Source organism: Brienomyrus brachyistius, chromosome 10 (assembly GCF_023856365.1).
Source record: "Brienomyrus brachyistius isolate T26 chromosome 10, BBRACH_0.4, whole genome shotgun sequence".
NCBI classification, from domain to species: domain Eukaryota; kingdom Metazoa; phylum Chordata; class Actinopteri; order Osteoglossiformes; family Mormyridae; genus Brienomyrus; species Brienomyrus brachyistius.
Window position 1 is genome coordinate 17,652,087 of NC_064542.1, and position 11,945 is coordinate 17,664,031.

Consider the following 11,945-nt stretch of genomic DNA (forward strand, 5'->3'; position numbering starts at 1 on the left):
GCCCTTAAATATTTTAGGCAAAGTGCATAACAGTAAAAGGCAAAGGTAAATTTATATATCACTATAAAAGCAAGTTAGCGGAAAAAACGAACTGTATACAGTGCGACTAAAGAGTCACCTTATAAGGCGACGTGAGGCACACCTCTGAAACGAACGCCTGTTTGTACGGACGTGTCCGTGTATCACACACTAAAACGTTTCTTGATTTGCATGTTTTTTTGTGCCTGTGTTTGTCGCAACTATGTACTCACTCACAGGCTCAGGGCCAACTGACACTGTAACCTTGCTCAATTCTTGTTTCCAAGATGAGAAAGCTCTGCACCTTCATCACACAGGAACAGCTAGGGTTTCTAGGTGAAGTCACAGTCCTCGTCAACAAAAGTCCACAGTAGGGGGTAATTCCTGAGCACCACTTAACATGAGTCCCCAGAATTCCCCCATATTGCAAGTTGAAAACATTTTGTTTCCATTTTGCTCAATTCTTAGATAAATGTACAAATGTTTTTCAGAAGGAGGAGGTACAAAAATCATGTAGGACAAAATGTCTCTTCCATTTACAGTTGCTGAAAACGAGACTAAGAAACTAGGAGAATCCTGTGTGCAGGCCTGTGGCAAGAGTCACTCTAAGGTGATTGCTGCTATTTAGGTCAGGGTGAGTGAAAATCAGGTGACTGTCACACAGCAGGAGCTCATCGCCGCCCCCTGGAGGACAAGCTGAAGACTGAAGAGTAACAGTTCTGATAAGAATCCAAGGTCTGACCTGTAAATCAAATTCCAACGTACAGTTCATTTTAAGTTTCAACAAGGAAAACCAAAATAGGACAGATTTTTACAATATGCAGATCCTCACTGATTCTGAACTATATTGCAAGATGTGTGCCACCACACACAGCTAGCTTAGGCAATGCATTTGCACAACATCAGTGGTGTGTAATGACTGACGGCTTCTTGGCCAAACCATTTCCTAGAGGACAGTTTTGCACACAAATATACATCAAAATGTACCAGGAAGCCTGCATGCATATTGAGAATCTGAATTTAGACAGTAACTGGTTAACACCATTTTATTTACAAAACGTTGAAACATTTTTCACTTGTAGATGCTGTGAAAAACTAAAGATTGACTTGAATTGCTTCTACTGAATTATACTGCTCAAATACAAAGAAAAAAAAAAGGGGAGAGAGCGAGCAGCAGACTAAAATTTGAACTCCTTGTACTTCTTGGCTCCACTGCGGTTGTCTTGGGGCTGGGCTTTCCGCTTCTTTTGCTGCGAGGAAGGGAGCAAGAGTGTTGGTCAAATCGGAAGGCAACCGATCCCAGCACATTCAAGGAGAGACGAGACCACAGTCCACCATAGCCAGCTACCCTAGGGAACTTATGAAACCATGACCACTTTATGCATGCATACAAATACGCTTTATGGGCACAAAGAGCGGAGAGATGCCCCTGTGTGAGCCACCACTGACCACCCGAGCTCTTACCTTCTGCTTGGCAGCATGCTCTGCCACCATGTCACTGAAGTCCTCCTTCTCCACTTGGGCCTGCTGCTCACGCACATGTTCTTCGTACTTCTGCGTCATGGCCATAGGGTCCAGCTCCAGCTCCTCTGGAGCCAAGGCCACCTCTACACCCTGGGATTCCTGCCCCCCACCTGCCTTGCGGCCTGCCATAGCCTGGGGGGGTGGGAGGATGGAGGACAGAGAGCAGCAATGCTGTGTGACTGAATGCATCCACAGGTAGGATACTTGATACAGATGACCTGGCTGTTACAGCAAAGCCTGACCTATATGACTAACAGACAAGCAATTAAAACAGATACACTAGGAGACAAAGTGTGCATACACACACACACTACGTTATTCCATCTCTTACCCCCGACACATCATAGATGTGTGTGGAGGCCATCATGGCTGCTCCCACGGGGCCTGTCCTCCTCTCCGGAAGGACCGTGAACAACTGTGGCGTCTCATTTCTGTGAAGACAAACAGGTCTCACAGGGACGCGAAGCTTCACAGTCACGTCCTCACTCCACTGCGGCTGCCTGGTGTCGTGCCGAGAATCAGGAACATGTGGCACGTGCGTGCTTACCCATCCATGGCCTCTTCAATCTTTTTCTTTCTCAACTCAATAAGCTCTGGGGTCTCCATGCCAGCCGGAACAGATGAGAATCCACCCGGAGTGATCAGGCCGCTGAGAGGAGAGGAGCCAGGAGAAATGAGTGATGACCCAGAAGCTTTACTGTTACAGTTCAACTGACAGCAAGGACTTAACAGTACAATATAACAGAATACGAAAAGTTCAGGAAAACACACACACCTGTCGGCAGGCGTGAAAAAGCCTGTTTCATCTGGTTTGTCCTCGTCGCTTTCTTCCTCCTCCTCTTCCTCAGAAGACTCCTCATCAGAAGGTTCAAGCTCTCCCCAAGGAGTGTGATCGACTTCCTCTTCCTCCGCTTTGGCCTGCGAGTACAGAGACAGACACCTCTCTTAAAAGGACCCTCAGTCGAATTGTTTCGCGGGGCACAGAAGATGAATAAGGATTCATGGGCTGAGGCTTATCGGGAGAGGGCATCACCTGGAAGTCACCAGCATTGGTGCCAAAGACATCACCATAGAGGGGCCGGCCAGTCTCATCCACGGGGGGCTTCCCCCAGCCTCCAGCGTGGTAACCAAAGGAGCAGCCCTATAGCCAGGGACAAAATGTCATTGAAGCCTTCTTGACTCAGACACAAGCGTGTAGAAAGCTCGGTCAGAGAACAGGGTCCTACCTCTGGAATGGGAGAGTTCAAGCCCGGGATCTTCAAGTTGGGGTAGGAGGGAGGCGGCCCGTAACGCTGCATTGCGATCAGCCACGGTGGGGGTACTTTGTGGGAATTCTGTGGACAAGCACACCCCATTTCAGTCCAGTCTAATGGCTTCAAAGCCTGCAGATATCCCAGTCTCTCTGAGATGCAGGATTCCCCCATCAGGCCTCCGGGCATGGGGTGCTTACCGGGCCCACGGGCATGCCAAGAGCGATGCGCAGCTCGTCCGACAGGTCGCCGGGTTTCTTCTCCTTCAGCCTGGTCTCAAACTCCTTACCCTGGGTTGAGCCACAAACACATCCTAAGATGACATGTGATGCTCCGAGGCAGCTGCAAGCCACACACTCAAGCTGAATAATCACAGCTGGACACAGGCAGGAAGGCGTTCGGAATTCAACACTGATGACAATGAGTAAAGAACAGTTTACTCTACTGTAGCAGAATGCTCTTGATCCGTCTGAAAAGCATCTAATGATGAAATTTAGATCTTAAATGTCTTTCATTTCTAGCAACCCAAGGCTGGTGTTTCTGCAGAAGGGTAAGAGACGCGTGTCGGCGCTTCCTGCACACATTAATATCCACTGTTAGCAAACAGCATGAAGTCTGATATGGAGTGCCACTGCGTCCTGTGGAGAGGCGGCAGTGACAGACTGCGCAAACAGCCTCGCCGCCGTGCACTTTAGTGACTTCTATGTTTGGATCAGCCTGGGCTATATTCGCATCCACCATGGCCCTGGCAAATTCTCAGACCTGAAGGGTGTCGATTAATTTCCTGTAACCGCATGCATTGCGCCAGCCAGGCGAATCACAGTAGTAAATTAAAGCGTCACAATAATACAACTCTAACATCACTTAACGGAAACTCTAAAAAACAAAAAAATTCCCACATGACTTGGACAACGTCAGTGCTTCAGGCTGAGGACCAGGACCAACGGTGAGTGATTAAATACCAAAATGTGGCTTTCACACAAGAATAAAGTCATACACTAGGTTTGGCATTTTATTATTGTCTACGGGGAGCAGAGGGATGGATGTGAGGATTGATTTGCAACACGATCCTGAGCAACACGTTCCACTCAGATTTTTTGTTTGTTTTGATGCTGTGCTCAATGTTCAACCAAATTCCACTTTGACCTTCTTGCCACTGGCTTTCATTTTCATATTGAGCATTTTATTAGGCGTTTTTTTATTGAGTTTAAAATCGAGTAGTCGTGACAACTTTAGTTCAGTCCTATTTTAATGTGTCACATTAACAAGTTTTAATGTCTGTAATCCATAAAAAGCTCTGGTTTTACCTGCAATGCAGCTGAATACCAAGAGATACATAAAGCTATTTAATATAAAGCTATTTAATTTCATAAAACAATGGCCAAAATATATAGTTATACATGTTAAATGTCTTTGCTTCCGCAGCCGTGCTTCTAAAAACGTATAATGCATGGCTTGTCAGTCACTAACCTTTACTTAATACACATAAAAGCTGGTAGCTCTCAGGCCGGCTTCCTGCGTACAATAGAACCAGCTGGAGGAGAGCTGTGACTCACACTGATCAGCTGGTGTTTCTGCACCAGCTCACCACTACGCTGCTAATTCACTTCACAACAGCTCAGTCATGCCAGTCTGCATGTGAAGCACATTTAGGTAAATAAACCAAAAAGGGCTTGACCTTCACAGGAGGCTTGAAGCTCAAAGCAGCCACAAAGAAAACAAAAAAAAAAAAAAAACTGGTACCTCATAGTAAAGGTCCCCATGGATGGTGAGTTTAGGTTTGATCTGCCATTTGAAGAAGGCATCATGGAGCTTCTGGTAGTCGATGTCAATCTTGCCCATTTTGGGGCGCACCTTCTCTCTCATTTTGGTCTTCATGGTTTTTGCATCCTCCTGTAAACAAGAATACACACTGTTGAGGAGACATGACTGGAGCAAAGGCAGTCATCCTACTAAAAGCATACATACAAGACAAATGACAGGAAACTGTGAGCGGAGTGTGCGGGGGCCGCTGGCACGTCACCTTCTCCTGCAGGGCCTCCCTCATTTCTTGAATGCCAGTCCTCTTGATGAACTCGGGCAGCTCAAAGGGGGGCTTCTCAATGCCCCTCTTCCCCTGCAGGTACTTCCTCTTGAAGCACCAGTGACGAGGCACCGGCACTGTGTTGCGGGTGGCTTTCAGGTGCACCAGCAGCTTGGGCTCCTGCGCAGTCACATCGTGCATCTCCACCACGTCTGGCCGGGCCACCAGCTGACAGGAGAGATCGGGTCTTTGACGCAAAACAGCTGCAGTAACAACACACCTCACCCGCTCCTACAGACAGACGACCCCTAACCGAGTCTCCACTTCCTTTGCTAACATGAGGATAGTGCTTCACCAAGCACTGCCTAAACAGAGGCTACATATAAGCTGAATGAGCAGGAACATCTTATCACTGTCCCTCACATGCACACTGCTTCCATTGCAGCCATTCACAGAACTGCAGCCCACCTGTTTGAGCTCAGCCACAGTTAACCTGTTCATCCTCCTCAGCTTCTTCTTCGACATCTTGGGCACGTCTGGCCTCGCTTCCTGTAGTGTAACAGGGTTAGCCATCAACCAAACAAGACAGGGACATATGACTGTCTCCAAGTGGCCGTAACAGACCATATAGTCAGTTTTATTAAGTACTTTTAAAATTGTAACCACTTTCGTGTGACTAGTGATAAACTCTGTAGTTTAAATGTGAGCAGCCTCAGTAGTTGCAGGACTAACCTCATCGCTGTCATCACTGTCTTTCTTCTCTTCCTCAAAGCCCTTCTTCTTGATCGTCATCGATTCCAACTTCTCTGGCTTCTCCGGCTCCTTCTCTTTCTCCTTCTTCACATCGTCCGTGAGCTGGTGGAGAAAGACATGACGTCTAAGCAAACCGAGCGCGTCACATGTTTGCACCCAAAGCCAGGGACGGTACAGCCACAGCGGCAGCAAACGAGGCTGAAATGCATCACGGACACATGCAAGAACGTGCTCTTGGAAATCCGTCAGAAGTACCAAATATATTGGGCTAATCCTTACCATAGGTTGTTAATCGGTTTGAACTCCGATGGCTTTTGCATACCTTCACCAGCGTGGGATAAATTTTATAAAATGTAAAGGCCACTGGAGTTCATACCTCATTACTGTCAATGTGATTGTGTCAGTATTGTTAAACCGGTGGTGTATAATCACCTGAGACAGCATAGCGTGGTGTTTTATAAACGCTGGACTTATATTAGGGGTGGCAATGAGCAGCACCCACAGCTGTTCACAAGTGCAGTTACAGACCTTTGGTTACTCCCTGGGCTTAATATATGGATGTGGACAGGTGGTGTGCAAGACTGGAACATCTCTGCATGAGCAGAAGTCTGAAGAGTGTGTAATGCACAGGTGGCGGTACAGCACATGCAACATGACTGCAAGCTCACTGCATCGATGCACGTCTGACCTTGAAGGCCTCAAAGATCCTTTTGAAGAAAATAAAGTTGGGATCGTAGATCTCCGGCTCCTCGGTGATGTACTCGATCTCGACCTCAGGATCCTTCTCTTTATTTCCTGTCACCTCTTCCTCCACCTGTTTGTCCTGGTCTTTCTTCTTCTTGTTCTTCTTCTTTCGGTTTCTGCGCTTGCGGTTTTTCTGAAAGTTAAAGCAGAAAGTGAGGATGGAATTTGAGCATCCGGAACTTTGACCGTGGCTATTTTTCTGGGGATCATAACCCAGTTCCTGCAGAAAGGACTGACACTGCTGTAAGACACAAGAACAGCCTCTTTCACAAAATAAGCACCTTGAACACATATGCAGATGTCCATGGCAACACTTACGCTGAATCACTCTGACCCCCCCGTGATGTATTTGCTATTCTCGGCTGACCTCCATCCCCCCGATGAATAACACACTGCTGGCCCCCCTGCATCACACTCAGCCCAGGTATCAGAGCTGTCATTAGCCTTGCTTAGGTGGACACCTCCCATTGGAGCCAGATTGTCAAGTTGAATCATCATCCCCCCCCCCCCCCCCCCCATGAAAGGAAAAAAACATTTATGAAGACACTCACATCTTTCTTGGAGATCCCGACCTCATCATCCTCCACCTCAGACAATGTGGAGACCACCTTTGTTTCCAACTCAATGCCATCCTCATCATCTGAAAAAAAAACAAGCCCCAAACATCTGCTCAGGTTGTCCTCTGCATCCTTACATTGCTGCTCACAATATGCTAAGGACTATGCCTCACCTACCTAATATCAGCACAAGATCATCTGACTGTCAGCGTGGGGTAAAGGTGCCCCTGCTTCCAAAAACCAAGCCCCGTTACCTGCAGGTACAGTGCTGAGCTGCTCCTGTCGCATCTCCTTCAGCTGCAGGATTTTCTCCAGGGCCTGTGGGATCTTGGGCCCCATACCCACCTCCTCACCCTGCCACACCTAGAGGAACAGACCAAGCTCAGGCCAATCTCCATGAAGACCACCCCTTACATCATTAATGGATGGAGTGCTGTCCCATACCTCACGAATATCCTCTCCTGGTGGTGGGGGTACTCTCTGCCTCTGGCTTGGAGGGGGCACCAGAGACACCCCTGGAGGGGGTGGGCCACTAGAAGAAACACCTTATCAAAAAAATTAAAATAAAAAATTAACCAGTGGAATACACTGCTGATGCTGCACATCACTCCCAGGTAGAAATGCCTGCCCTTTACTATTGACACCCTGTCATCCATATATAGCACCAACTAGGGCTGGGCGATATCACACCGATATTACATCATGCATGCGCAATAATCACCAGGGCTTCAGATGACGGTGAAACATTTGGACGGACGCCAGATTTTCAGTACTATACGTTTATTTACAGCCACAACTTAAGCTGATTAGCAGTGCACCTAAAATATTAATAAGGCATTTTATGATGGCCAAAAGCTAGTAATCTATATAAATTTAGAATATCCTTATATTTAATAAACATCCTTATGCTTATTTAACTTTAAACTGCAAAAAGTACTGCCTACTACAAAATGTCTTTTTACCTTGTTTATTCACAAGATCTCTTAAAAAAATATCATGGCTGCTCTGCTGTTCCTTTCTTCACCACCACTTCAGTGTAAAACACACCGCATGAATATTTTAGCTATACTACTAATCTGTATATTGCACTGAAGTATACCAAACTATTGTATATCAAAACAGCATTATGTGGTGTGCCCTGCTGACTGACTCTAATAAGCAAAGATATGACAGGTTTATACAGATTACTAACTTTCTGGGGTATCGTCCAGCTCCTGAGCTAGATGAAAATACCACTGAACACTATCCCACAATACCTTTCAATATAAGGGTATGCAGTGGTAAATAACTGCCAAAGGAGAACAGAGTGAGACGCAGAGTGCTAGACTTACCAGGTGCCATGGGCTGACCTCTCATGGGGTTGAGATGGGGCAGGGGGGGCAGGGGCAAGCTGGGGGCCCGAGGACTTGGTCCAGCCTGCTGCATCTTAGCCAGTTCCTGCTGTCGCTCATGTTCCAGGAGCTCCGCTGCCTGTCAGAGAGGGGAGATGGCTAAGCACAGGACCTCAGGTGGCTCCAGGATGCCTTGGTGTAAATGTAAAGCGCTGCACATGCCCCGGCCTGCAGGCCTCGCGTTACGCCTGTGCACCATCCTTACCCTCTTCTGTTGCTGCAGCAACTCCTGCTCCTTCATCTGTTCCTCCATGGTACGTGACTCTCCCTGAAACGGATGCATGAAGTAAACAACTTGCAAGCAGCCCTTGGTCCTTGAACTCACAGAGAAGGGCATATACGGGCATACAGTGCATATTCTCAGGCCATGCAGTGTCAATATGTACAGGTGCCAGGTTAGCATCCTGTCCCAGGTGACCCCCTGCCCTGTACCCTACACTGTCTAGAATAGGGGTCTAGGCCACCCCCATGCATTTATGACTGACATTATGCGTTTATTATGCCTTGACATTAACAAGTACATGGCTATAAAAAAATTAAAAATATAATTAATCAATTTGAATTTAACTCCTTTTATTTTTTAATAAAATCAAATTGCAAATATGACAAACCCTGGCTTATCACCAAATAACACCATGAATTAAAAAGACAAAAGACAAACATGGAGACTTGGGAGAAAGCCTCTGGAGCCGGCTGTCCCGCAGACATGCTACCTGCTGCTTAACTCGCTCCTCTTGCTGCAGCATCATGGCAGCCCTCTGCTGCACCATTTTCAGCTGGTCTTCTTGGGACAGGCCCGGCGGCTCCATGGACACGGGCATCCCAGGGGGAGCCGGTGCCCCAATCATACCCATGGCCTGCAGCATGCCCATTCCAGGTGGTAATGGCATACTGGCCACGGGTGCCAGCCCTGGCATCTGCGCCATTGAATTAGAATGGTTATGAGCTTATTATAAAACTGACCATCCTTTATGTACAGCCACACTAATTTCTCACACAACAGCAAGAATAATATGGGACAGAACAACCCACATTATTTCCACGTGGCTCCACAAACAACAAACTAACAGAATGTTCATATTTTTATGGCTACAGAACTACATTTCAATTCTCACATAAAGAACAGGCATTTTCTCAGCAGTGTCGCTAACCTGGGGGGGCTGATCATCAGTAGTCTGCAAGTCTGGTTTGGTGGGCATCATCCCAGTCTACAAAAACAATAAAAAGTAAGGCACTGAAGCAACAAAAAAAAAAAAAAAAACACACACACAAAAGGATTCATGCAATGTCACATACCTGTATCACATAGGCTTTCAGCCTGTCAATGAGTTCTTCTCTAGGGCCTGTAAAGAAGGAGCAAAACGTAGTCAGAAATAGTGTGCAACGACATAATAATTTTGCTTAACAACACTACTATACATTATATGGTAACTCATTGACAGAGTGTCAATATACTAACCATCGCTAGACTATATCATAACTCCCTAATATTGTCTCCAAGATATATATATATATATATTTTCTCATAGGGTATATTAATTATTGCGGTAATGCGCAAAACTAGATTAAACCTTTTGAAACGGAAACAACCGGGAAAGGTGTGAGGTTCCAGCACAAAAGACTGCCTCTTCAATGAGGTACAAGTAAAGAGATTAATTACATAACCCATTACGCGCACATTCCGCTTTCAGTTCTCATTCAATTCATGCCAATATTGAGCAATAATGATAAAAGCCTTTATATCGTTCAGACCGGCCTATTGTACATGTGCATGTGCATTTTACACTACTTTTGCCGAGCTTTGTCGCTGTACTAGGCCTAGCGGGCCTTTGCGGGGCCATCTTCCATCCTTGCAAAGCTTACCCAAGCTTGGTGCTCCAATTTCGGCAAGTTTCGCCTGAAGCTCTGGGTTACTCCACGTGTTCAAATCTGAAATCAGCCCCACCAAATCAGTAGAGTTTGATTCGGTTCCTGGCGGTCCATCACTCGCCATTTTTTAAAAATGCTTTCAACCGGCGATGATACACGCACTCGAACAAACAACCGACCGGAGAAAACGACCGACACCGGAAGTCCGCACGGCATCACGGGAAGCAAAGAAACATCACCCGGAAACGAACCAATCCGGGGGATTTTGGGATTTGTGGTCAACCCAACGGTGCAAATACAATGACTTTAACATCAATAAAAATATAATAAAAGGGTATTTAAACATATGCTTTATGGAAACGTGCAGACCCACAGACAGATTTCCCACTGTACTTTTTCGCTTAGATCTCAATCTTGTGTTACAGTGAATAAAACATTAATCGGGTCTCTGATGTCGGGGCGGTATTTATCTACAGCACCGAAAGAGATTGTTGCTATTATTCATACAACCAGGGCTAACATAAAATAGTTAACAGAGACTTTGAAGCTAACATAAGGTGCAGATACATACTCAGATAGGTACATCCTAATGATTACACCATGGGTATTTGGCATGCTTTTTATAGTGATAAATAAAATTCCATAATAAGACTATAAATAAATAACAATAACGTGGAATACACGAGCCCATCAATCCATATTAAGGCCTGCAGTATATCGCCTTGCCTTTGCGTCTCCGCTTGTATTGTATCTCTTGCAAGTGTGTGGGGTGGGCAGTGCCCATGAACATCTGCCCCCTTTTGGTATTAAAAACTATTAAAAGTGTATGCCTCCTTTTGATGATACTGAGTGCCACTTTTTTAATCTAGCGACTTCACTGATACACCCCGTCCTCGCCGGTCTACAACTTCTACCATAGCTACCATCTCCACAATTTTCCGGTATTTTGAGCACGTGTCCTAAAAGACCTGCTGTGTCCTGTGGACCGCCCACTCAAATCCTATGGCTTCAGATTTTGCCTCTCAGCTGTATATGTGTGTCTGTGTGCCGAAGCAAGATGGAATATACAAAGAGAATTTCGTTGTGTTTGGCAATAGTACAGTGACAATAATATTATTTGTTTTCTAAAATCAATTACTGCAGATTATCACGAGATGGCAGTGTTGAGCGGGCTAATGTTGGACTCACCGAGAGCAATGGTATATTACAAATCACAAAGTCTGTAGCTGCCAGTGGGTTAAACAAGTTATTCCGACATGTTGGTGTTTTGTTTCCGCAAACCCGGGTTCACGGAAACGCGGACTTATTTTATGTTGGTTATGAGCATCTGTAATGAACCGCATAGTAACATTAAAACGAGTCTTGTTCGTGGATCTCGCAGAATTCCCGGAAGCATCTTGCTATGTACTGTTATCCAAAAAATATGTTATGCATTGTCTGGTAAACGAATAAAACGGTCGATTCCTTAACTTCCATTTCTGTGTTTGTGGAGTTTAAAGTGTAGGTGGAGGCTTCTATTCCTGCCAGCCTGGCTGAGTCACTCATTTTATATGCAAGACCTCTGTTGAAAATACAAAGTACGAGTGTGTCTCTGGCAAGAATAATAAAATTGACTATTTATGAATGTTTTTAAAGTTAAAACATGTAAGGACAACAGTTGGCTTCAGGCATTTAAATCAGAAGAAGGAACTTTCCATGGCTCGACTGCGGCGTTTAATGCGATACATCAAACAAAAGTTGCAGTTACGTTTCACTAATTAAAAGTTGGTCCGAGAACCTGTTAAGCACTTGTTTTTCAACTTTAAAATATAATGTG

General features: G+C 45.7%; 1 protein-coding gene across 1 annotated transcript; it reads right to left on the reverse strand.

The window, feature by feature from the left end:
• Positions 1 to 1,048: 1,048 nt before the first annotated feature.
• On the reverse strand, positions 1,049 to 10,360 carry sf3b2 (splicing factor 3b, subunit 2). The gene is made up of 22 exons (XM_049027898.1): positions 10,124 to 10,360; positions 9,557 to 9,603; positions 9,412 to 9,468; positions 8,974 to 9,177; positions 8,466 to 8,528; positions 8,201 to 8,339; positions 7,314 to 7,414; positions 7,124 to 7,232; positions 6,864 to 6,952; positions 6,257 to 6,445; positions 5,548 to 5,670; positions 5,284 to 5,364; positions 4,816 to 5,043; positions 4,536 to 4,685; positions 2,993 to 3,082; positions 2,769 to 2,876; positions 2,576 to 2,683; positions 2,318 to 2,460; positions 2,090 to 2,191; positions 1,874 to 1,973; positions 1,483 to 1,674; positions 1,049 to 1,268 (listed from the first exon to the last, which is right to left on the reverse strand). Exons 1-22 carry the CDS (start codon positions 10,251 to 10,253, stop codon positions 1,197 to 1,199), a joined length of 2,625 nt encoding a protein of 874 aa, XP_048883855.1. The 5' UTR covers positions 10,254 to 10,360; the 3' UTR covers positions 1,049 to 1,196.
• Positions 10,361 to 11,945: the final 1,585 nt, after the last annotated feature.